The following is a 26,330-nucleotide window of genomic DNA, read 5'->3' as shown; positions in this document are numbered from 1 at the left end:
GTTGGGCCAGTTTTGTGGGTAAAGGATCATGCTTAATCACTAGTGTAAATGGAGAAGAAACCAAATTTGCTATTTGACCTCTTTTCCAATAATGAAATAAGAAATCCAATGTTCTATATTAATTTCTGTCATCTCTAGTCTAAATCTAGAGGAGACAAATACTAACTGGTGTTTCCTGGGTGAGCTGGTGTTTCTTTGTTTGATTGAATTAGTATCTTCTCACCAAATAGAGTCATATTAGTTGGTCTTAGTGCTCTGCATAGGAGGACAGGTCTCAGCTCCAGATGGTCCCTCACTACCAACCACATTCTTTGGATCTCAGTTTCCTTGCCTTCGATAAAAGGGGCTATTCTCCAGTAACCCTAATCTACCATGGAGCATGGATTTGGGTTCTTTGTCTCTTGAATTTGAAGAATAAAATCCACAGACACACGGATGATAGCAAAATAACAGAAATTATTAGAGTAATAGAAAGCAGAGCTCCCAAAGAGGAGGGGTCCCAAGAGAGGGATACCGAAGAGTGGCTATTGTCTAGAAATTTACTTAGATTTATACGTTTAAGGAAGTCAGCCCTCTGCCCAATCCCGGGTAAGGCATTGAGTGTCCATGAGGTATTTTAGTATAATCAAAATATTGATTATGTATTTCCTTCTTTGGAGAAACATGACCCCAGTCACATAGGTCTTGATTTTAAAATAGCCTTTTTGTATGTTTTTCAGCAAATATCTATGGATGCTATTTTATCTCCTATCCTCCCAGACTTCTCTTTTCCTCCTGACATCACTAGTAATGGGGGTGATCTTTAAGATCCTGTTCAGTTGACATTCACTCTAGGAGGCCACTTCCCAACTGGAGGGAAATCCAGTGATGCCACACGGGCCATTTTTATGAATGCCATTCTCTCAGAATTTGAACTCCAGGGAGAAGCATCAAATGCTCTATGCCAACTATATGGGGGTTGTGTTTGTTTGCATTAGAAATCTTCTGCAGTGAAGGTGACTCATTTTAAAGGCTGCATGGGAGAAGCCTTCCTGAATGGCAAATCCATTGGCCTCTGGAACTATGTGGAAAGAGAGGGCGAGTGCGATGGCTGCTTCTCAAGGTAATATAATATGTCCCCTCAATTGCACACATTATTACATCTGAGAACTGCTTAAAGAATTTACACATGCATCAAGCATGAATGGAGTTTATGATATGGATCATCTTATTACAAAGGATATGTTGTAGATTATTTGCTCATAGCAGCATGTTATTTTTAAGCACTTAAAAAGAAGTGCTCTTTTTGCTTTTCTTGTCTTATATGTTTAGAACCTAGATCTTAAAATCTAGAAGTTTCAGATATCTTCTCAAACAACTTTCTGTTTCAGAGACACACAGTTAAATCTTGGGTAAATCACTGTCCTTTTTTATTCTAAAAATACCTCCAAGGAAGAGAAAATTTTGTGTGTATGCAGTTGATTTTTATAGATAAGTACATTCCTATTGCTAACCAAGTTCTATAATTCTAGGAATAAAATGCATTTGGAAATGAAGAACAGCTAATATGTTTTTGTGTAAGCTGATATAATTGAAGGCATTTAATAACTAAATCTCACCAGTTCAACTCTGCTTCCTCGTAACAAAAATGATTGCATTCCCTAAAGTATATAAAACCTGTGTTCTAGTACATTAATAGTCAAGACAATAGATTGCCTTTTGACATTAGAGAAATGTATCACATCAAATATCTTCTCTCACGTAATGGCTGCCTCTGTCCAGATAGATATCTGTAATTAACAGTGAGTCATGACAAGATCAGTCAGAAGCAGCTTGAATTTGGGGTTAGGTTTTCATTTTCTCATTGTCATATCTGCTTTCTCACCTGGCTCAGAGCATGGGATTTTGTAATTTAAACCTTTTATGTGCTGCTCCACCCCTCTACCCAGCTTAGCTTGCTTTAAAAATTCTGACCAGGGCCAAGATGTAGCTCAGTGGTAGAACATTTGCCTAGTGTGCACAAGGCCCTGGGTTCAATTCCTAGCACTAGGGGAAAGTGTGTGTGTGTGTGTGTGTGTGTGTGTGTGTTATACATACACAGAATCTTGGTTACAGCAGCTTTAGGACTTAAAAAGGACATTGGGTTTGGAATCTAAATTTTCACAGGTTACTATCCAGGTCTCCCATCAAATTTCTCTAGGAAACTTTGGGTAATGTTTTCACTTCACTGAGGTTTCCTTTCTTATTCCAGAAAAGAAAAATAATAATCATACTTATCTTACCCACCACCCAGAATACACAACATCGTATATGTGAAAATATTTTCTGCGTTTGATACCCCTCCCTGATGTTCCTCACTGGTCTGCCTACAGTGGTATATTCCTTTCTAGATAAATGTGTCAGGAGTATTTTCTCAATAGTGAATGTTAGAAGAAATCAAGGCTTTGAAATTGCAAAATATGATTAAAAAAACGCTCTAAACTTATAAGGTGGTAATGATGCTCTAGGACTTTAGTGGAATGCACAGGTGTGTCCAGACTCTGGTCCATCACTTTTTTCTTAAGCTCTGTGTCTACCAAGGAAGTTTTCCCAGCAATTTAATAATTCGAATCTGAAAAGCACGGCAACCCTTAGAGTATGTCCCCTCCACTGACCCCACATCATTAACCTCACTGTTAGAGAGTTTTGGCAGAGATGGTATATTTCTAATATTGAACACGTTCCCCTGCGTTAGCTGTTACATGATCCCCTGTTTTCATCAGTTATTTTTAAAGCAGTGACTTAGACTGCAGCATGGAGTGAATTTAATGATGATGCTGGCTCTTCTCTTTTGTTAGGGTGAGGAGGTCAGTTCTCTATGTGGCCTCTGTGTTTTTTCCTGAGACACCTCCTCTCCTACCAGATCCCCTGCTATACACAGCCTTTGAAGGATGAGCTTGCAAGGTCAGGGGATGCTGCTGTCCTTCTGATGTTAATTCAGGGGTTTTTCTGATGCAGGACTGGCCACCCAGCTGAGCTGTAAAGGCCAAGTGGACTCACGGGTTCAATCAACCCTGGATTTAATGACCATGCTTTGTTGGGTACTCACAAACCAGATGGCTGTTCTTGTGCTTTATTGACCAAGGATTCCAAAATATATATTTGTAGATAATACTTGCTTGGTAGGATACTAAGAGGTCTTCCTTTTTTTAAGTAGCATTATAGAATGTGTACTGATCATAAGTGGTTGGGAAACTCTGAGTTAAAAAATCAAACATATTTCTTTGCTATGAGGCTGTCATAGCCATTAATTATTAAGATGCTAACATGCAGGCCACCCCTGTCCCAGGAAGAGGCCAGAGTTGCAGCATTACCCAAACTTACTTGACCCCCAAGTTCTTTTTAAAATAGTACATCTGGAATTGCTTCTTTGTTCTTCTTTGAATATATTACTATACCTCGTTACATAGTGTTAGCATGTTTATAATTATAAATAGTCTCTTAAATTCTTTTTTTTTTTTGTGTGTGTGTGTGTGTGTGGTACTGTGAATTGAACCCAGGGGCCTCGCACATGTTGTTCAAGTACTCTACCACTGAGCTAAATCCCAAGCCCCAATTTTAATTTTATTTTATTTTGAGACAAGATCTCACCAAGTTGCCCAGTCTAGCCTCAAACTTGTAATCCTCCTGCCTCAGCCTCCCAAACAGCTCTCTTAAATGCTTAAAGGCTACTACAGAATTAACCACGGGTTCTAACATTTCTCATTGAAGTAAATGTGGATAAACCTTGTATTTAATTAACATGAATAATCTGTGTATTAGTTAAGAGTGGCTATCACAGTAGTATAGTAGCTTGCATGGCTGACTTTGATACAGATCAGTCAGCTCTGTCTTGGGCCTCTGACTGGTTGGGATTTGATCCCCAGTAGTCTGGTTCTAGGGTTTGTGTCTTTAGTCCCATGAAGCTAATTGGCCAAGAAGTAGAGCAATGGAACATGCTTCTAGAAAGCTGCATATTTAAGAACTAAACCATAGTTTCAGGTATAAAAGAAATTGCAAGATGGAAATTTTTAGAAAAATCACGACTGCAGGTAGCAATAAATGTGAAACCTGAGGTCTCATAAAACCTTGAGGTGTTTTGTTTTGCTTTTTCATCGATGGAAACAATTTCATTGGTTATATATACAACCCTGCTTGGAGGTGTGGAGGTGTGGAGGTGAGGTTTGTTGATACACTCTCAACTGGGCAAAGCCCAAAGTCATAACTAAAAACCATCATCATCCAAGTTCCACTCTCAAGACCTATTATATTCCAGAAAAACTATTTTTGATAGAAACATAATTATGATACATCCAAATTAATTACTTTGTAAATGAATAGTGAATCAAATCAGCCTTTTGAGGTATGTTGAGCGGGAGGGTGGGGGTGGGGACAAAACACACTGGTCTTGCTCTGGGCCATATTGTATAACTCTAGAAATCCACACATCCACCTCAATATGATCCAGGGCTTTAGACTCATCCTGCAGATTTTTGAGGATGTCAATGATGCTTTGCAAAAATGATCCTTCCAGGACATAGGCACATATTTGTTTTTCATTGCAATCCAGTTTACCTAGTGTTGGTTTTAACCAGCAGAGAGTAATAAAAGCCTATATAAAAACTATTCTGAAAGCACCAGAAGTAAAAAAGGACATTGAAGGAAATTAGGGCAAACAAACAAACTTATATCTTTGATAAGCAGAAATATTTGTAGGATTATCCTCCTGTGAAGAAATTTCTTTTTACTGCGGTGAACTCTGCCTACCTTAACTTTCTTTTCATTATGAAGCACCTGGACATTTGTCTTGCATAAACTCATGGCGAGTATATTTTCAGATGCAGGTTGAGCATCCTTTATTTGAAATGCTTGAGACCAGAAGTGTTCTGGATTTAGAATTTTTTCAGATTTTGGAATATTTGCATATCTATAATGAGATATCATGGGGGTAGGACCCAAGTCTAAACAGGAAATTCATTTATGTTTCATACATACCTTATACACAGCCTAAAGGTCATTTTATACAACATTTTAAATAATTTGAGGGGTGAAACCATTTCATGGTGTGGAATTTTCCATTTGTGGAAGTATGTCGGTACTCAAAAAGTTTCAGATTTTGGAGCATTTTAGATTTCAGATTTTTTTAGATCGCGGAGGCTCTGCCTGTATTGTGGCAGAGCCTCCGCAATTGTATACTTGTTATTAAATAATGGAAATAATAACCCTACCATGATTCTGCAAAAAAAATGATTTGGAGGAAGGAAAACTTAGTAGCTCCAACTGTTTGTGCTCTTTCCCCTCCTGGAAATGGGTAGTATTTCATCTTTTCTCTTTTGCAGCCCCCAGAATGAAGACTCTTCCTTCCATTTTGACGGGAGTGGATACTCTGTTGTAGAGAAGACACTCCGGGCCACTGTGACTCAGATCATCATGCTCTTTAGTACCTTCTCACCTAATGGTCTTCTTCTCTACCTGGCTTCAAATGGCACTGTAAGAGTTTACAGGGCGGCTGGAAATGGTGGTGCATGTCTGTAATCCCAGTGATTTGGGAGGCTGAAGCAAAGGAATCCCAAGTTCAAAGCCAGTCTCAGCAACTTAGTGAGACCCTGTCTTGAAATAAAAATAAATAAATAAAAGAGGCTGGGGAATGTGGATCAGTGGTAAAGTGCCTCCTGGAATAAATCCCCAGTGTACCTTAAAAATAATAATAATAATAATAATAATAATAAAGAGTCTATGGGGCACTGAGCCCTCTTTGTATGTACATTTAGATTGCTGCAAGATTATTTATTTGTTGAAGATTTGCTAAAAAACTGATATAATATATACACATCTATGTCATACAATTTTTCCATTTAATATCATTTATTTATTATATTAATACAAACTCATGGAGAACCTTTGGAAAATGCAGAATAACATGAAGTAGAAACACATTTTCCAGTTGTTGTAGATAGCAATTAAAAGCTAATTCTTAAATTTTAGTATAAACACTATCTTGCATTCATTGTGACCACAGTGGCCTTCTTTGAATCCCATCCATAGGACTTCATGTTGTCCTTTGCAATCTCATTGTTAGTCATCTTTGTCTCTCATTCTTCAAGGTTTATTTTTAGAACTGGCCCATTTGTCATTTTAAATGAAAAAGTCACAAAGAATCCAGATCTCTTATTGAATTGTGGATTTTGATAGCAGTGAATAGTGTTCATTAATATTTGGGGAGTGTTCTAGGAAGCCATGATGGACATTTTTTAGTTTTGTAGAGTAGACTTCTAGCTATGGGAAGAGATCCAGTCTTTCTGGTTTGACTTTAGAAGGTGTTCACCACACCTAACTTGAAGGGAAAGGAAGTTTGGGGATAAAGACATGGCTCTCAGGAATTCTGTTCTCTTCCTTACAGAAAGACTTCTTGTCCATCGAGCTGGTCCAGGGTAGAGTTAAAGTTGCAGTTGACCTGGGTTCAGGACCTCTTGTTCTTATGACAGACCGACGGTATAACAATGGAAGCTGGTACAAAATTGCCTTCCAGCGAAACCGGAAGCAAGGTAGGTACATGGATGCACTCACCTGATACTGGTCACTCACATAAGAATAAACGTCTTTCCAAAGTCAGCAGTCTTTACTCTATGTTAGTTTCCTGGGTATACTTGAGTGATTTTCCTGCCCATCACCTTAACCCCACTGGGGAATGACTACATCCTTGAATGCCACTCTAATTGAAAGCCATTCTTGTCCTTGGAATGCTAAGCAAGAGGAGACTCATATTGTTGAAAGAATAAGATAATTCAGTTTGTGGTTTCCTTATTTCACATTAAATGCTGGATTGAAATTAAGAATCCAGGCAATTCTATTTTCTTCCACCTATCTACTGCCATCATCTAGAAGTATGTATTCTGGATTTGTTGACCTTCATAAAAAGGATTTTCTCTTGTCATTTAATAGTCAAGAAGCTGGTCAGGTTTGCAGAATTCAAGAATGTCTTTGTAAATCAATTTGTTTAGCGAAGTTTGCATTTTACTTTACTGAAGAAAGCAATTTTTAATTTATCTCTTCCTTTTAATCTCCCTTTAGGACTCCTAGCTGTTATTGATGCATATGACACTAGTGATAAGGAGACCAAGCAAGGGGAAACTCCAGGACCATCTTCTGATCTCAATCGACTAGAAAAGGACCTGATTTATGTAGGCGGAGTACCTTGGTCAAGAGTTGTAAGGTATGATATTAAACTGCAGAATTTTTGTGTCCCTAATTCCCGACCACATTAGTTTTCCGAGCTGCTATAACAGAGTAACACAAATTATGTGGCTGAAACAGTACACACTTACTCTGTCCCAGTTCTGGAGGGTATAAGTCTGAAATCTAGGTGTGGCCAGGATTGCAAAAGTCATCGGAAGCAGATCTGTTCTATTCTCCTCACTCTGGTAGCTTCCGGCACTCCTTAGCTTATAGATGCCATCTTACCTATGACTTCACATCATCTTCCCTCTGCTGTGTCCTGTGTGTCCAATTGCTCCTTCGTAGTGGCACAATAGTCTTATTGAATCATGACCTACCCTAATGGCCTCATCTTAACTTGGTTACCTCTGCACAGATCCTGCTTCCAAATAAGGTCACATTCACAGATATTGGGGGTTAAGACTGCTGCATCTTTTGGGGGAACACAACTCAACCTATATAACCCATTTTTTTATCTGAAGTACTCTATACCACATTAGTTGGGAAGTAAAGCAAGCCTTCTGCAAAATATGTAATGATTCTCTACTTATTGCCTTTAGTACATCTAAAAATTGTTAACTATGCAGTATATGGAAACACTCCACTTTCTGTCACACTCCATACTCCTCTATCGAGTTTTAAAGAGTAGTATAATCTCTTTAAAGCCAAAAAAAATGTTTTTAAATATGAAACCAGCCTAGGGGCCCATGAACAGATGAGTGGATAAAGAAAATGTGGTATGTATACACAATGGCGTTTTACTCAGCCATAAAGGATAAAATTGTAATATTTGTGGTAAACGGATAGAACTGGAGAACATATGCTGAGTGAAATAAGCCAAAGCCAGAAAATCAAGGTTCCCAGGTTTTCTTTCATATGTGGAGACTGGGTGCAAGGGAAAGCATTTGAAAAAGGAGCAGTTTCATGAGATCAATCAAGTAGAGGAAGGGAGGTAAGAACAGAGGGCACAGGGAAGTACTAGGAAATGAAATCTACCAAATTATGCTATGTCCATGTTCAAATATACCACAGTGAATCTCATATATATACATATATATATATACAATATACTCATTAAAATAATATAATAATAATAACAAAAGAAAAATCAGTAAAGCAGAATAAGCAGATCATGGGGAGGGAGGAAGGGAGGGAAAGAGAGGATATAGGAATTGAGAATGATGAAACTATGTGCATGTAGGAACACAGCATAATGAATACCACTATCATGTATAATTATAATGCACCAATAAAAAGAAGTTATTAAAAACAAAACAAAACATGCTTTCCATCAACTTATCTGGAATCTGTCCCCCTTTGTGCGATTATAGTGAAAGATGTATGTGACTGTTGAAAGACCATTAGGAATTTGGATGAACAAAGGAGGGAACATTAGGATCCTTTTCTAACACTGATTTGTGCTTAACTTTGCAACTTGAATGATTTACATAAACTTTTGTGGTTCTTTGTCTTCAGTTTTATAGCTTTGAAATGTATAAATTAAGTTCTAAGTTTTATTCACACTATTAAAAAAAAAAGTCACATGTGAAAGGCCTGCAGTCAAGGCCAGGACTGGGGTCATCAGATGTCCAAACTGGATCCCACAGCCCAGTGGTTCTCTAATCTACATTCCTAGCCCTATTATGCCTTGTACCCTGTTGTGTTAGTCAGCTTTCCATAGCTGTGACAAAATAACTGAGATAATTGACTTTAAAGGAGGAAAGATTTATTTTGGCTTACAGTTTTAGAGGCTTTAGTCCATGATTGGTTAGGCTATTGCTTTTGGATTTCTGGTGAAGCAAGGCATCTTAGCAGGAAACACATAGTGGAACAAAGATGCTCACCTCATGGAAGCTGGGAGGCAAAGGAAAGAGAAATGGCTGGGGTCCCAATGTCCTCTGCAGGAGCACACCCTTAATCACCTAAGTGCCTTCCATTAGGCCTTACCTCTTAAAGGTTCTGCCACTTCACAGTAGTGCAACAGGCTGGTGACCCTGCCTTCAACTTCCAGCCAGTAGAGGTAATATAAGATTCAAACTGCAGTGCCTATCTTGTAGGTCAAGTTCTTTCACAGAACCTGACACACAGCAATATAGCCATTCCAATTATAATGGCTAAGTGGCCCAGATCCACGTCTTCACTTCCTCCTTCCCTATGCAAGAAATCTCTGAAAGTTCCAAAGAGGATATTTTGGAACCACAGTCACGGGGTCTTCAAAATGAATACATCTAAACTTTAGGGAAGTCAGTCCCTTGCCATGTCTCAGCTCCCCATCAAGACAGAGCCAGGACTAGAAGCCCGTCTCCTGATCCGATCCTAGATCTCATTCCCTGCCATTGTGAGACTGGGGTACAGGGGCATATTTCTATAGCCACAGCTGTGTCATAGTTCATTTGCACTCTGCCTATATGTCACATAGTGTAGACACTGGAGAAAAGGACAGAAGCCCAAATCACAAATGTTCATGGTAGAAAGGACTTGGGATCATCAAGACCAGCTTCTTCATTTACATGGGAAGAAACTGAGACCCACAAGGCTTGAAGTATTCACCCAAATCATGTTGTTGCTAAACGATCCACAGCTGGTTGCTCACCATGGAGAAAAACAATGAGGGGAAACATGGAAAGCATGTTACTGCAGACTCTTATGCGATTAGCTAACGCCCAAGAGTACGCTCAGAGATATTCAGGGGTCCTCATATTTTGGAAAGGAGAGCCTGACCCTAACCAGGAGTATGGCAACTTCTGTTATGATACATATGGTTTGACTTGGAGGCTAATTAATAAGGATTTGGATAATCCCCAAACTTTTCCAAATGTAGTTATTTTCTTTGGGACAAAGTTCCTGAATATGAAATAAAGACAGTAGCCAGTGACTTCTCTCACCATCAGATCCTAGGAAGTCACTTTACCTACACTTGCCCCCGGGTTCTACTCTGTGTAGAGACTGGTTTGCCATCTCTGTGCTATAACTTCCTCATGATGGTGCTTGACCTTTCTTAAATAAGTTACTCCATGTATGTAAAATATATCAAAATACACTCAACTGTCATGAATATCTAAAAACAACAAACAAAATTTAAAAAAAAAAACCTGCCTGTGTATTAATGAGTATGTTTAAATTGTAATGGCTACAAGGGTTTCCCTTAAAATAGTGAACATATTTCTTTACGTAGGTAGCCACCATGTAGCCAAACTGACTAAATTCAATCCTTGCTCCAGTCCTTAGGAGGTGTTGGTTCTTATAGGAAGGCCTACACACTTCTGCCGTGATGTCTGGAACAGGTTTTCTATGTACGTAGGCCCATTTTCTATTCTGCCTTTCAAAAATGGAATTATAAAACCTAACTTCATTGCATTTGTTCTTTTGTCCTTCCCTCTAGGAAAGGTATCACCAGCAAAAGCTATATGGGCTGTATCAGGAACCTGGAAATATCCAGATCAACCTTTGATTTGCTCAGAAATTCCTATGGAGTGAGAAAAGGCTGTAGGTTGGAGGTGGGAAACATTTTCATCCGTATTGGAATGCATTTCTATAAATGGTCCTTGGTTTATCAACATGCTGATGTAACTAGATCTCAGCCCATCGGCTGGATAGAAAAGAGATGGGACGGAAGTGGGCAGAACCCTCAGCCTGCACGTGGGAACTTACTGTGTTCTTTCCCCTCTGTGACCAGCCTATCCAGAGTGTTAGCTTCCTGAGAGGCGGCTATGTGGAGTTGCCACCCACGTCTTTGTCACCAGAATCAGAATTGCTGGCCACATTTGCCACCCAGAACAACAGTGGCATCATCCTGGCTGCCCTTGGCAGGGATGCAGAGAAGCAGAATCGACGTCAGGCACATGTGGTGAGTAGCCTCGGTGCTTAGGAAGGACATGACTTCTGGAAACATCTAATAGAAAATTTCTGACTCATAAACATGTATTATAGCTAGATCCCAGTTCTTTACACATATTCACTCTCAATAAGTGAAAGTTACAACCACTGAACATCTCTCTCTTAGGAATCGGTGATTTCGTGTATTGCATAATCCATCTTCCATGTCTAGTAACTGAGAAAAAAGGTATTTGCTGCCTACCTCTAATTAAAGCTACTCCAGATGGCACGTACCAAGTTTTCTTCCATATGTTGTGGTTGTTACTCTTCATTCTAAGGCTAAAACAGAAAGTACTTACATTCTATTTGGATCAAAATTATCTTTAGGGGACAGAAAGAGGAATGTGGCTTGTGATGAACACAGGGACTAGCAGTGGGAGGGGATGATGGTTTTCCATATTTTTATTCCTTTTCAAGAGCATAGGAGATATTTTACCCTATCTTCTGCTCAAACTTGTGTGGCATCTAATTGGAAGAGACATTAAGAATATTAATATGTCATCTTAATGAATTCGAACCCACACACCTGCTCTACTGTGCAAGGTAGATGCTATTTCCTTCTATTTTACTGAGTAAATTAGTTTAAGTAGCGCACACCTGTAATCCCAGTGGCTCGGGAGGCTGAGGCAGGAAGATCAAGTGTTCTAAGCCAGCCTCAGCAAAAGCAAGGCACTAAGCAACTCAGTGAGACCCTGTCTCTAAATAAAATACAAAATAGGGCTGGGGATGCGGCTTAATGGTCAAGTGCCCCTGGGTTCAATCCCTGGTACAAAAAAAGAAAAAGTTTAGAAAGCCTAATTAACCTAACCAAAGCTGTTAGGTGTCAGAGCCAGGACTGGAACACAAGTCTGCAGACCCCAAACATGGTATGAGCCACTGAATGAAGGACTGATGATGACTTGAGATTGGTGTGTGGACTTCACCAATCAATATTTTTTAATGGAGGTAAAGTTAATATAAGCTAAAACTAACTATTTTCAAGTGAACAAATTCACTACAACTGAGTGCATTGACAGTGTTAGGGAAACCACCTCCTCTGTCTAGTTCCAGATATTTCCATCACCTTTGGTAAGTTAGGAGGTACTTCTCATCTCACCCACCCCAGACAACCACTGGTCTTCTCTCTTTCTCTATGGATGGACTCTACCTGTTCTGGATATTTTATGCAAATAAAATCACACATGATGAGATCTTTTGTGTTTTTACTTAGTGTGTTTTCAAGGTTTCTCCACTCTTGTTTACAGCTGAATAGCATTTCTCTGTGTGTATACCCCACTGTTCATCACTTAGTTCATTGATGAACATTGGGTTATTTCTGCTCTTTGGCTGTTATGAATAATACTACCGTGAACTTATACATATAATTGTTTAAGTTCCTGTTTTCATTTCTTCTAGGTCTATACTCATGAGTGGAATTTCAGGTCATGCAGTAATTCTGTGTTTTACTCTTTGAGGAACTGCCAAACTCTTCTTTTTCTCCACTGATCTTCATAGGGTTACTTGCAATTCAAAGTTTTCTTACATAAAGAAATGGCATCCTGTAGTGCTAGTAAAGTACACTTAAATGCTCACATTCCAGTTCTGCTGATGGCTTCACAAATTGTTACACCTCTTTTCAATGCAGCAAAAGAATTTTAAACATTTTCAAACCCTTCAACTTCTTAATGTCACTTGTAGAAATATTAGAAGGCAAAAAAAAAAGATCTTAATTAAATGTTCCCATGTATGATAATAAAAAATTAGCAATGGCTTAAAAGTTTCATTACTAAAAATACAAATCATAATATCTCAACTTGTTTGTACATTATGTAGCAATAAATACCAAGTCTGAGGTTATGTGAAAATAAATCTTTGACATGGTTAGTGATGATAGCATAATGCTGAGTATAAATTATATTAACTAGGATTAGAGAGTAATATAAAAACTTTAAAGTAGTTGTGAAAGATGGTGAGATTCTTGGGAAATTGTTTGTTTGCTATTGCTATTCCTACATTATCTGCGTAAGATGAAAATGTTAATTTTCTAGTAATGCATTTTGTATGGGTATGTATTCTAGTAATGCCTTTTGTTTGCCATCTCCCCAGCCCTTCTTTTCCATCATGCTGGTTGAAGGCCACATTGAAGTACATGTGAGTTCTGGGGATGGAACCAGCTTAAGGAAGGCTCTCTTGCATGCTCCCACGGGCACCTATGGCGACGGCCAAGAGCATTCCATCTCCTTGGTTAGGAATCGGAGGTACTGTAGCACGGCAAGGCATTTGCTTCAGGAGGATAAAAGCTATGTTGTTAGGGGACCCTGTGCAGTTCAATCAATGAGATAATTAATATTACATCATTGTTAACAATCATAATTTTTTATCACTTTAGAATAATTCTAGAAACTTGCTTGAATACTTCCTTGGAATCAGTTTCATTTGCTTTTCAGTGAGATACTTGTGGAATATTCATATATGATCAACCTTCACCTTGCCCTTGACTGAGGCCCAATATAAACTTTTACATTGGATTAATTCTGCAGCAGGAAATATAGTATTAGTAGACTGTGTCATTACTATTGAGTAATAGTATTATATCAACATTCCTGGGTAATTCCCGCAGAATGGAAGACCATGGGTTTGATGCCCTTCAATAGATGAATGGATAAAAAAAATGTGGCATTTATACACAATGGAGTATTACTCTGCATTAAAAAATGACAAAATCATAGAATTTACAGGGAAATGGATGGCATTAGAGCAGATTATGCTAAGTGAAGCTAGCCAATCCCTAAAAAACAAATGCCAAATGTCTTCTTTGATATAAGGAGAGTAACTAAGAACAGAGTAGGGTCGAAGAGCATGAGAAGAAGATTAACATTAAACAGGGATGAGAGGTGGGAGGGAAAGGGAGAGAGAAGGGAAATTGCATGGAAATGGAAGGAGACCCTCAGAGTTATACAAAAGTACATACAAGAGGAAGTGAGGGGAAAGGGAAAAATAATACAAGGGGGACAAATGAATGTCAGTAGAGGGGGCAGAGAGAGAAGAGGGGAGGGGAGGGGAGGGGGGATAGTAGAGGATAAGAAAGGCAGCAGAACACAACAGACACTAGTATGGCAATATGTAAATCAATGGATGTGTAACTGATGTGATTCTGCAATCTGTATATGGGGTAAAAATGGGAGTTCATAACCCACTTGAATCAAAGTGTGAAATATGATATGTCAAGAACTATGTAATGTTTTTGAACAACCAACAATAAAAACTTTAAAAAAAAGCAAAATAAAAAACATAAAGCAAGTGAAAAAAAAAAACATTTTTATCATAGATAGAAAAGTTAAAAAAAAAAAGTAAGTATTCACTAAAAAGCAATCAAATTCAGTATTTAATAGCATTTCATTCATTTCTGGAGAATTGTAAGCTTTAATTTTCAAGATTCACCTTTTTTAGCACACAATATTGTATTACAATTTATTTCGGAGGAAATTTATTATTTGGGAAGAGCTTGCTGGAATTATACATTTAAATGGAGCCAGATTTTATTAAGTTTGAATCATTTTATTTTCTCCTTTGTTCTTTTAGAATTATCACTGTCCAGTTGGATGAGACCAGTCCTGTAGAATTGAAATTGAGTGCTCTGGCAGAGAGCAAGACAATAAACATATCCAACCTATACATAGGAGGGATTCCTGAGGATGAGGAGATACCGATGCTCAAAATGAGGAAATCATTCCAGGGCTGTATTAAAAACCTGATCTTTAACATGGAGTAAGTATAACTGGGCAGTACCTTCTAAAGCAGGTCCCATGTTTGAGCTTAGGACACTTTTCTTTGTTGTATCTGCCCATCCCATGCTGGAAAACTGAGACTCTGAGCTTGAATCTAATTTTGCTCTTTGAGATTGCCTAGAATACTGCAAGTTCTTAATAACAAATGAACCCTGTTGTTCTATCACAAACATCCTCCTCCAAAATGGATTTTATTGGATTAGAATGATGGACAGATGTGATCATACATAGTTCATTAAAAAGTCATTGAACATTAGCCCCATGAGTTTGTCGAGGTTAACATAAGGTTAGCTAAGGTTAACATAAATTTTCACTGTGAATTTGAAAGAACAGAGATTTTGTGATGCAAATTTCTTGTATTGATTGCACTGCTTTGAAGGAGCCTTTTACAACAGAGCTACTATAGCTTCAGATTATTGATGTCTCCCCCTACACAATTTTATGTAATTAAGAACTGGGAGTCTTCATTCCCTATGTGGAGCTTGTGGTGAAGAAAAGAATTAGCATGTGCCCATGAGTAGTTCCTTCTCACTTGCTCTCTACCTTGGTCTGCTGCTGATTAGAACAGAAACTGAGCACACTGAGCATCAGGAGACAGGACTCTGACCTGGTTGAGCCTCTACCTTGCCTTGTGTGAAAGGACTGGGATCTTTCATAGTCACAATGTTATCACCCGGAGAGTTAACTCTTAGGAGTCCCTGGAATTGGTAAGAGTAAAACACCACATTGGCTTCTCCCAGTTACAGTCTCAGAGCCTTGGTTCTGTAGTTTTTACAGTTAGAACATTACTCACTCAGTGGCTGCTCATTCATTGACTCATTCATCAGGCATTGCCATGCTCCTGAAAGCCACCAGGTTGTGGACTTGATAGGACAGAAGCATTTCTCTGTGTTTCATGGCCATGTCCTGGAGCAGTTCCAGAGGGATCCAGGCAGACACAGAACACGCTGCTAGAGCTGCAGAGTAAAGGGACACGTGACAAATGTAGCTCATGACCACCTGGCAAGGGAAACCTTCAAACGAGGAGTCAGTGTTTAGTGGAGGCCACTGTGCAGCACTGTGGGACCCAGAGACAGAACTTTGTCCTGAGGCATCCCAGCCAAGACTGCAGGAGGAGGTGACTGAATTGAGGGATGCTCAGGAATGAACAGGTCTCCAAGGTGGGAATGGGGTAGGGGGTAGATCCTCACTTCAAGCAGAAGAAAGAAACAAGACGATGTATAAGATGGTCCGTGTCAATGATTCATCACTGTGAAGGATGGTCAGTGTGGTTACTCTGTGAGAAATATATTAATGGTTTAATTGCACAGTAATCAATTGACGGGGGTTCCTGTTTTGGTCTGTAGTATCTTAATTTTGACCATTTCTTGTTTGTATGTAGACTTTTGGATTTCACCCGTGCAGTTGGCCATGAACAAGCAGACTTGGACACCTGCTTGCTTTCAGAAAGGCCCAAGCTGGCCCTTCATGGAGAGGACAGTGAGTTCCTGCCAGAGCCCTCAACTCTACCACATCCTGTAAGAGTGATTTTTTTTTTTTAATAGTATCAGCCAGGTCCAGTCAGAGAGAGCACACGCCAGGGGAAATAAAGATGGGACTCGGTCATAAAGATGTTGGGAAAGCTGGAACTGGAACCATGAAGCAAGAGGAGGAGGTCGTCCCCAGCCCCCAGGAGCTTGGGACACCTGGTGGGAACTGAGCCTAAGGGAGGGCACCTGAAGATGGTAGGGAGGGGAAAATGCTCCAGCGTCTCCTCTGTCTGCCTTGTAGTCTCCAGGCAGCGCCTCTCAATGGCAGAACATCTGGAAGCCATTTGTCAAAGGAGCCTGGGAAAGTGACTCCCAGGGATCATCCTTCCTGTGATTGGGTTCTCCCCTCGAGGTGATTTTAAAACTTTTTAAAAAAACAGCAGAACAGAGAACAGGTGGAGAAGGGTGCTCTGAGCCAACCTAGAGGTGACACCACCCGTGTTTTTGGCTGCAGGTCAGAAGGCGCAGGCAACCTGACTGGGCTGACATAGATAGCAAGTTCTTTGGGCAGCATTTCTATAATGACTCGATATCACTTTAGATGTAGTTGGGGAAACGGGAAAATAAGTACTTAATATAAGCCACTGTATACATCATTGTTGCTTAAGGAAAAAAACAGAGACTTGATTCATTGGGGAAAAGCCAGTTGTTGTTCTTTTCACTTTCTCCCTTCCTGATTTCTCTATTTCTTTGGTTGGCAAGATGTACTTTAATAATTTAGAAGATGACCCAGTTATCCAAAATGCAGTACCTTCTAAGCAGGGCCCGTTAGAGTTCAGGGCAGTATTCTTGGTTATACCTGCCAATCCCAAGATGCAAAACTGACATACTGGGCTTCTCTTGATTTGGGGTTAAGATGAAGCACTGTGAGGCAGCCAGTACCTGTCCAGGCACCCTCCCTGGGCACCCCAGTTCTAGGAGTCCTTCTAACCCCACTATTTAAACTCAAGGCCCCATAAGTCCTCTCCCGGAACTGTGCTGGCCACAGTCACCTTCAGGGTCATCCATAGAGACTAAAGAGGGACAGCAAGGCCTTTGCCCCCTGGGCTTGATGAAGATGATTGGAGGGACTCGAGTGTCACTATAAAGGCCAGTGAACTTGGGTGGATGAAGATGAAAGAGGTTCTAATCACATGCTCAGAGAAAGGGGCTGTCAAGTGTTATTTCAACTAAAGATTTAAACCTGTGCAGACACGCTGGTGCTTGCTCCTATTTGGGTGCAATATCTTCTCAGAGATTTTTTTTTTCCCTGAAAGAATACATCTGTGTTAATATCCTAGCAGCTGTGGCTGAGTGTCCTTCTGTGTCTCTTGCAGGAACAGTGTGCAGTGGACATTGCTCCAGGTTACGTGCCTGGTGCTTACCAGTTTGGCCTCTCACAAAGCAGCCACTTGATGTTGCCTTTTAATCAGTCAGCTGTCAGAAGGAGGTAAGTAGTGTTCTTTTTTTTTTTTTTTTGATACCAGGAATACTGAGCCATATCCCTGCCATTTTTTATATTTTATTTAGAGACAGGGACTCACTGAATTGCTTAGGACCTTGCTAAGTTGTTGAGGCTGGCTTTGAACTCTCAATCCTCCTGCCTCAGCCTCCCAAGCTGCAGGTGTGCACCACTGCACCAGGCTAGGTCTTATTCTAAAGACCCTCTGAGATGTCTCACTTTCAGGTGGATCAGGGAGACGTGGTGACATGTGTCCTTTTGAAGGAGACCTGCCCGGGTATAACCTTCTAGTCCTCTTGCAGTAGCTCCAGCTCCCAGCCTGCCCCAGGTGGAAATTCTGGACTGTCGACCATATCAAACCCCTTATTTTAAAGCACACTGTATTTTTTAAAAACAGATCAAAGATTTTCCTACCTAGCTGTGACAGGTCTTGCTCCTTTTTGTCATTCAGATCTCAACTGAAATGCCATCTTGTCAGAGCTTCCTCCTAACTGCCCAACACAGTCCCCAGTCAGCCTCTCTGTGACCTGGTTAGGACTCTCATACGTTTCTGGCATTAATTTCATGACAGAAGGAGCCTCCCCCTTGTTACTGCTTCCTCCTAGAACAGTTCCTAGCAGACAGGGATCAGTAACTATCAATTAAATGAATGGATGCACAAGTGGATAAAGGAGCAAATGCCTCTCACTCTTGAGATGTTAAGTATGGATGCCAAAACAATGATTGGGTTCTCCCCTCAAGGTGATTTTAAAACTTTTAAGAACAGCCTCTGTCTTTCTGATGCTGAGCTCTTGTTCTCCTCCAGGCTCTTGGTTCAGCTAACTATCCGGACATTTGCCTCCAGTGGTCTGATTTACTACATGGCTCATCAGAACCAAGTGGACTATGCCACACTCCAGCTCCACGGGGGCTATCTCCATTTCATGTTTGACCTTGGCAAAGGCCGAACCAAGGTCTCTCACCCCACGCTGCTCAGTGATGGCAAGTGGCACACGGTATGTTCTAGGGAGGCTCATGGCTACCTGTTCTGAGCTTTCTTCCATTGATCTCTGGTGCTCACTCCTTTTCCCTGGAGGAAATGCTGCTATTCTCTAGCTTGCCTTGTGTCTGATATGTCCCCCAGAGAATGGAAGCTCCTTGGAGGTAGGGCTCTTTTTCTGCTTCCTGAAACAGCCCCAGAGCCTTGCTCGGTACCCAACACCTAATGGATGCTCAGCAAGCATCAGCAGGATGGACGGGAGGTACAACAATGTTCTCGACTTCATGAGAAGTAAAGAAAGCCCACCTGTGGGGTAGAGACCAAGCCACCCATCAGGGCATTTTATTTCTAATAACCCAGGCTTCTGTAACACTCTCTGATATACAGTCTGCTTCCCATCTTCTGCCAGGTTTAGCCTGTTCTCAACAACAACTGCAAAATCCAAGCCATCCATTAGGGTTTTTTTTTTTCAAGCTATTACAGCTATAAGGAATATATATTTCAAACATGTATCTGTTGAAGGTTTCTCAGGTTGCTTAAAAATTATGGATGTTTTCATTCTGCTGTAGGTCAAGACAGAGTACTTTAAAAGAAAAGGCGTCATGACGGTTGATGGCCAAGAATCCCCCATGGTGACCATGGTGGGAGATGGAACCACACTGGACGTGGAGGGGATGCTGTACCTGGGAGGCCTTCCCTCCCAGTACAGGGCCAGGAACATTGGAAATGTAAGCAACATTCTCTGCGTGAGGTCCATGTTACCTTTGTTATGGTTTTGTTTATTTTGTAGGACAACATAATTTTGTAGGAGAATGTAATTCTTAACAAGCTCAAGTTTAAATCATCTTTAAATCATCTTGTTTGAACCTGGCACTCACCTGCAAGGTGCAGACCTTTTCAATCACGTTCATAGATCTTGTATTGCAGATTCCTCTTAAGCCCAACCCAGCTTTTCCTCTTGTTAGTTAAGAACATTTCACTTTCCACAGCCACTTAGTCCCAAAATAACTCAGGAAAACCCAGCGAATTTGTATTTGCACGTAGTGTACCCAGCATTCTTGATTTGCACAATATTTCACTAAAATAATAGAAAATGTTTTCACTGCATTATTAGCAAAGATACTCCAATGGCAGCTTTAAGTTAAATGTTCATGTGAAGTATTATGGTAATTAAGTTTTAAAAACCAAAAGACAATATTATAATGGGTTTTATTGAAATGAATTTAAGGAAGTACCAGAACAATTTGTCCTAGCCTTATTATAATCCTTGCTCTCCCATATCCTTTGGTTTAGATCACCCACAGCATTCCTGCCTGCATTGGTGAGGTATCAGTTAACAGCAAACAGCTGGACAAGGACAGCCCAGTGTCTGCCTTTGCAGTAGGCAGGTGCTATACTGTGGCCCAAGAAGGAACTTTCTTTGATGGAAGTGGATATGCAGCTCTTGGTATGTATTATCAACAGTCTCAAAAGAAATCTTAGGGATTGATGTATATTCTAAGATGACAAGGATCCAAGAGAGGACCCAGCTGGGCAGGGCCCAGGAAGACCATATTTACTTCAGTGTTCCTGGGTATTTCTGATGTCTCACCTGTTCATGTAAAAGCCTCCTCAGGTCTTGTGTGCTGCAGATGGCCTAACGGGACTGGACTCCTGACAGAGGGCAGACAGCGGGTACTGGCTTCCCCATACTCTCACCAAGTAGCCATAAAGCACATTTATTGTCCCGAGTTAATAAAGGCCTTTGAATTAAAAATCAGCTACATGAAGTATCTAGATCCTCAGTGCCCAGGGGTTGTAGCAGGAGTTTGGATAGGGAGGGGGAAGGGAGTATAACTTCACTTAGTGCTTCCTGTCACCTCCGAGGCTCAGGAGCCCCTCCATGATTTCAGCTCACCTGGGACCCTGACTGCCAGGCACTGGTAACAAGATGTGCTCCCATTTTTCCTTCAGCCTCCAGCATGGTGACACTGCCTGTAATTGCTAATATTCCTGGTTTGGTTTCTTATTTTTTTTTTAATCATTCAATTCAATCTGCACTTTTATAAATCCTAGTTTAGAGTCTCATGTACTCAGTCAATGATGATAGACCTGGTACTAAGGATAGAGCCTGGAAATATAATGAAGAAAGGATACAGGACTCAAGCCCCAACAGCATATGGGAAAGACTGCCACAGAAAGATGTGTCCATAGGGGACAGTGCCACATGCTCCCATGCTGTGGATGAAGGATTGCCTGCTTGAGCTCTGTTCTGACTTGTCACAGCTGACTGCGAGTCTTCTTTAAAAGCAGTATTTCCTCTTATAGATGAGAAAGCGCAATCCCAAAGGGTTGGGTGAGAGTGACTTGCTGGTGGGGAAGAAGCTGGATACCGAGGAGGAGCTGGAGCCAGATCCTGACCCTAAGTCAGCAGGCCAGATGCACAGCCAGCCCTGTCTGCACCTCTTAGCCTGAGCCAGGCGAGGCCCCACAGAACTCAACCCTGACTCAGTACTGTCCTTGTGTTTTTCAGTCAAAGAAGGCTATAGAGTCCGGTCAGATTTAAACATCACACTCGAGTTTCGTACCTCCTCAGAAAATGGTGTCCTCCTGGGGATCAGCAGTGCCAAAGTGGATGCCATTGGCCTAGAGATTGTCAGTGGCAAGGTAGGTACTTCATATTGATGGGGTCGCCCTGCCTCCCAGGGTCAGAGACAGAGCAGCTGAGAAACAAACAGATCCGAACTTCCCATTACCCACTTCATTAATGAAATTAAGAAAGGCTCCACTAATATTTTTAAAAACAGATAATCCTAAAAAGCTGTTTTAAAATAATTTATTTTGTATGTTTGAAATTAAACTATTGTATAACTGCAACTACAACATGAAGAACTTTCTTCCCCCTGAGCTTTACCTGAAGTAAGTGCCAACCTGATGCCCTGACCCTTCTAATAGTTTTTCAATTTTTCACTTGGAAATAATTACAGATTCATATGAAGTTGCAATGAAGTGTACAGGGAGGTCCCTATGCACCCTTCACCCAGGGCCCCCAAGGGTAGCATGGTGCATAACTGTAGGGCCACATTAAAACCACGACATCAACACCCGTGCAAGCCACAGAGCTTGTGCGGTTATACCAGTTATACAGGTAAACGTGTGTGTGTGTGTGTGTGTGTGTGTGTATGTGGCTTGTGGTTCACACATGAGTCACACAACCATCACCATCACCACAAGCAAGACACTTCATTGTACTGTCACAAGGCTCCCGTAGCTACCTCTCCATAGCCACAGCCACTGCCCCACATCCCTGACCCCTGGCAACCACTAATCTGTTGTCTATCTCTGTTATTTATTAAGTGCTATATAAATGAATTCATGTAGGAATTCATGCATCCCCTTGACCTTGGCTTTCTTAGCCTGATTTCTTCTAGGTTGTGTGCATTAACAGTTCATGCCTCATAGCAAAGTATCATTCCATGGGTTGGATAGATGTACTGTAATCTGATTTTTTTGATGCTAAAAATATTTTTCCCTAAGTCTTCTGCTCTTGTCTCTCAGCCTCTCATGTTCCCCTCCCGCTGGGAACAAAATGAACTCAACCATTTACAGTACTCTCATCTCTTCTGCCTCTTTTAGAGTTGCTCCCAGTGCTCACTCCCCTTCCTCTCCCCTATGGGCTTTCTGGGCACAGGAAGCTGTGGGGGACCGGGAGCGGGGGGTCAGGGGAGCCGGATGGTCCTTCTGTTTTCTGTGACTCTCTCCCTGGCAATAGTTGAGGTGTAGCTCACACTCCTGGTCTTGAGGTGGCAGCCACTGTGCTCCCTGCACTCAACTGGGGAATGGTTTAGGATCTCAATTTTACCCTTGCTCCTGGAGTGCTTGACCAGCGTCCCTGGTGACCAGGCTTCCAATACCTGTTGCCACAGTCACTGATGTCATTTCACCTTTAGCCACTTTCCATCTTTCCCCAGGGACATATGAGAACCTGGGAATTTCTGCCAGGCCATACCTAGGCCCCAGGGAACCAGGGATGGTTAGTCTCTCATGTCCTTTCTCTACCTAAATGCATCTGCCACCATTTCTGCTGCACTGTACCCAAATCATATTGTTGAAGGAGTAATATGCTGGAATTTTCTCCTGTTTTAGTTGCCCCCAGACTTATCTGGCTATTTCTAGTGTTCCCTAACTGACTCTCCACTGGGATTTTGGTCTCTAGTCTATCCTACAGTGGGAGTGGGGATGGCCTGGGAAAGTCCTTTCTAACCCTTGTCTTCACCTCCCCCTGTCCTCTTATTTCGTGTCAAAACAAAACTGCCTCTATATCATTTTTGCTGCCTCTCTATGCTGCAGTTTATTGTGAGGAATAATAATAATAAAGGGTGATACATCGAGACAAGGTGCAGAGGCAGGGAAGGAGGTAGAGTGGGCCTTTCTCCAAGTGGCCACATTTATTTATGCCTATAGGTTACGTTAGGTCATTAGCACCATAACTACATTATTGTCTGGAGTATCAGTGAGATTGCTTATTTTGCAGTTACAGTTTACAGTTACAATATGTAATATTAGGAGCTTTGTGTAGCTCTCAAGAAAGTTCATTGTCTGAAGTTACTGTTAGGCAGGCAGATCCAGGAGCACCTGAGCTTGGTGAAACATTGTAATTATCAAGCAAGCAAATTCCTTTATTCCCAGGAGTTATGTACCTAAGATCAAGGTCGAAACCCTGGTGAAGAACATTGCTACAGCGGCCAGGCATCCCATGTCTTTTCTATGGAAGTTTCCAGCAGCCAGGAATTCTGTACCTTTGCACAGAAACTTCCTAGCCACCAAACATGCCACAATCACAAAGTTTTTTAGAGACCCCAATCCCAAACAGAGAACCCCTACACTTTATAGCCACCTTTTCCCCTTATCTATACTTTAAAAGAAGTTTAAAAACTTTGTATCTATTTGCACATTTTTATATGGCATCTAAAAACACTTATCAGAAGTGCAATAGGTTCAAAAAATGTACTTGTTTATTGCATTGTATATTTTACTTCTGTCATTGACTTATTGCTTATTGTTCTTTTAAAACTTTTCTTAGTGGTTTCCCAAGGTTTATAAAATACATCTTTAATTTGTCGAGGCCTACCTTGAAGTAATACTGAGTGGCTTCAAAGATAGCATAAGAACCTTGCAGCAATATACTTCAAATTCTTTCCTCCTTTCCAAGTCTGCTTGGTCTTCAAAAATTGATTTTCCCATTGTTTTGGAGACTGCAAGTGTGAGACCAAGATGCCAGTAGGATTGATTGCTTCTGAGGTCCTCTCTCCTTAGTTTATAGCTGTCTGTCTTCTCCCTGGGTCTTCTCATGGTCTTACCTCTGTGTGTATCTTCTTAAGGTCTTACCTTAGTGATCTCATTTTAACTTAATCACCCTTTAAAGCCTCCATTTCCAAATATAGTCTCATTTGGAGGGAGACTTTCAGTGTATGAATTTTGGACATCAATCAACCCATAACAACTCCATTGTTTGCAGAGCTGAGATTTACTGTTGTTGGCTTTTCGCTGTTGTAAAACATCTACCTACAGTTTGTCAGGGGGAGTTAGTAAATGTTCCCACATAGCTGTTATCAACTGACAGCCTCTGTAGGCCTGTTAATTCCTGAAAATGTCCCCTAGTGCCCTGAAAGTGGGGCACTAGTCCCAGGGCACAGTGTGGCTCTAGCTTGTTACCATGGAGGAACAGGACAGTGTATGAGTCCTGTTTTACCCTTTTGGGGAACAGAATAGTGTGTGAGTCCTCAAGGAGGCTATTTTTTAACACCATTATTTCTCATGGTCAGTCCTCCTTTGAACATACTCCTATGACTTTATCCTCTCCAAGAGCATTTTTGTACAAATGTCCTGTGTTCCTTAAACTTGGAAAATCTCACCACAACGTTGCTTTTCTTCAGCTCTTGTTTCATGTCAACAACGGTGCTGGTAGGATAACAGCCACTTACGAGCCCAGAGCTGCCAAGACACTCTGCGATGGAAGATGGCACACGCTTCAAGCTAACAAAAGCAAACACCGGGTCATTCTGACAGTGGATGGGAATACAGTCAGTGCTGAAAGTCCACACACCCAGTCCACCTCGGCTGACACCAACAATCCCATCTATGTTGGTGGCTATCCTGGTAAGCATGAAAACCTGCTCTACGGAGCCACATGATGGGGCATGGTCACTTGGGGATGTCTTACTTCAGCATGCTATGGAGGAGGTTTTGGTTTGGTGACAAAATCTTCTCCATTTTAGAAAAGCTATTACAAATACTAACCTAAAATATTCTGGACAAATTAAAATTAAAAATTAAGCCAGGCAGGGTGATACATAACTGTAATCCCAGTGGCTCAGAAGACTGAGACAGGAGGATCACAAGTTCAAAGCCAGCCTCAGCAACTTAGCAAGGCCCAAAGCCACTTAGAGAGACACTGTCTCAAAATTAAAAAAAAAAAAAAAAAAAAAACGGCTAGGAATGTGGCTTAGGGGTTAAGCACCACTGTATTCAATCCCAGTACCCCCACCCAAACAGAATCTAAACACCAATTAATCATTAAGTAAGCCCTTGAGAACATTGGATCTGGTGTGAAATAAGATGAATGCTTTTACTAAGGTCAGTCACCTTAACTGACTCCCAAAGTTGGGAATCATCTTAGGAGACAAACCTGTGACTCATCCTTTCACATAGATTTTGGATTTAGAAGTATGTATTCCAGATGTTTCAAGAAATTATTACAAATAATGAACATCTGTTGTATGATAAAAGTCACAACTGGGGCTGATATTCTGGCTCAGTGGTAGAGCTCTTTCCTAGCATGTGTGAGGCACTGGGTTTGATTCTCAGCACCACATATAAATAAATGAATAAAATAAAGGCCCATCAACAACTAAAAAAAAATATTTAAAAAATTCACAACTGTGCCTTAAAATTACTACATATTACAAGTTTTCTGTGACTTTTGCTCGTCACTCCAGGGACATGTGGAAAAATATCCTTCTGGTTTTGATGGAGAACACACTTGAAATTATTTTTGTTCCTATCTCATTCCACAAAATTAAACAGGATGTGTCTTTTTGCCTTTCTGTAACAGCTAATGTCAAGCAAAACTGCCTGAGCAGCCGGGCCTCGTTCCGGGGGTGTTTGAGGAAGCTCACCCTGATTAAAGGCCAACAGGTGCAGTCTTATGACCTCAACACAGCTTTCGACCTACAAGGAGTTTTCCCTCATTCCTGTCCAGGGGCTGAGTCCTGAGCTTCTAGCAAAATCCTTAATTGGAATCATTACTAATATTTTGAGGAAAATTATTTTTTCCGAATTCAAATATCTTCTATTCAGATTTCATTTCCAACTCAGGTTAACGATTTCCCCAGAGAAACATGTTTATGTTAAACTAAAACCACATGTGCAACAAATGTTTCTATTAAATAGTCTAAAATGTAAGTTGAACTCATTGACTCTTTTTTTTAACATTATTTGTAATAAAACTTTTTCAACATTGAATATTCTGTTGGTTTTTTTAACAG

At 40.7% G+C, this 26,330-nt stretch overlaps 1 protein-coding gene across 1 annotated transcript in view; it reads left to right on the top strand.

Annotated features, from left to right (window-relative positions):
- The window catches only part of Lama1 (laminin subunit alpha 1), a 160,850-nt gene extending 134,792 nt beyond the window's left edge, over nt 1-26,058 (top strand). Inside the window, exons 51-66 of the mRNA XM_027942923.2 lie at nt 978-1,102; nt 5,337-5,487; nt 6,398-6,542; nt 7,069-7,210; nt 10,595-10,709; nt 10,889-11,059; nt 13,174-13,325; nt 14,650-14,835; nt 16,237-16,372; nt 17,701-17,813; nt 18,631-18,820; nt 19,374-19,532; nt 20,098-20,251; nt 21,317-21,450; nt 24,720-24,942; nt 25,898-26,058. Of these exons, the coding sequence (XP_027798724.2) occupies nt 978-1,102; nt 5,337-5,487; nt 6,398-6,542; nt 7,069-7,210; nt 10,595-10,709; nt 10,889-11,059; nt 13,174-13,325; nt 14,650-14,835; nt 16,237-16,372; nt 17,701-17,813; nt 18,631-18,820; nt 19,374-19,532; nt 20,098-20,251; nt 21,317-21,450; nt 24,720-24,942; nt 25,898-26,058 (2,457 nt within the window). The remainder of the gene's footprint in view (nt 1-977; nt 1,103-5,336; nt 5,488-6,397; nt 6,543-7,068; nt 7,211-10,594; nt 10,710-10,888; nt 11,060-13,173; nt 13,326-14,649; nt 14,836-16,236; nt 16,373-17,700; nt 17,814-18,630; nt 18,821-19,373; nt 19,533-20,097; nt 20,252-21,316; nt 21,451-24,719; nt 24,943-25,897) is intronic.
- Nucleotides 26,059-26,330: the final 272 nt, after the last annotated feature.

This window comes from Marmota flaviventris, chromosome 16 (genome assembly GCF_047511675.1).
Source record: "Marmota flaviventris isolate mMarFla1 chromosome 16, mMarFla1.hap1, whole genome shotgun sequence".
NCBI lineage: Eukaryota > Metazoa > Chordata > Mammalia > Rodentia > Sciuridae > Marmota > Marmota flaviventris.
The sequence above is the reverse complement of the archived record's forward strand: the minus strand, read 5'-3'. Positions and strand labels throughout refer to the sequence as shown.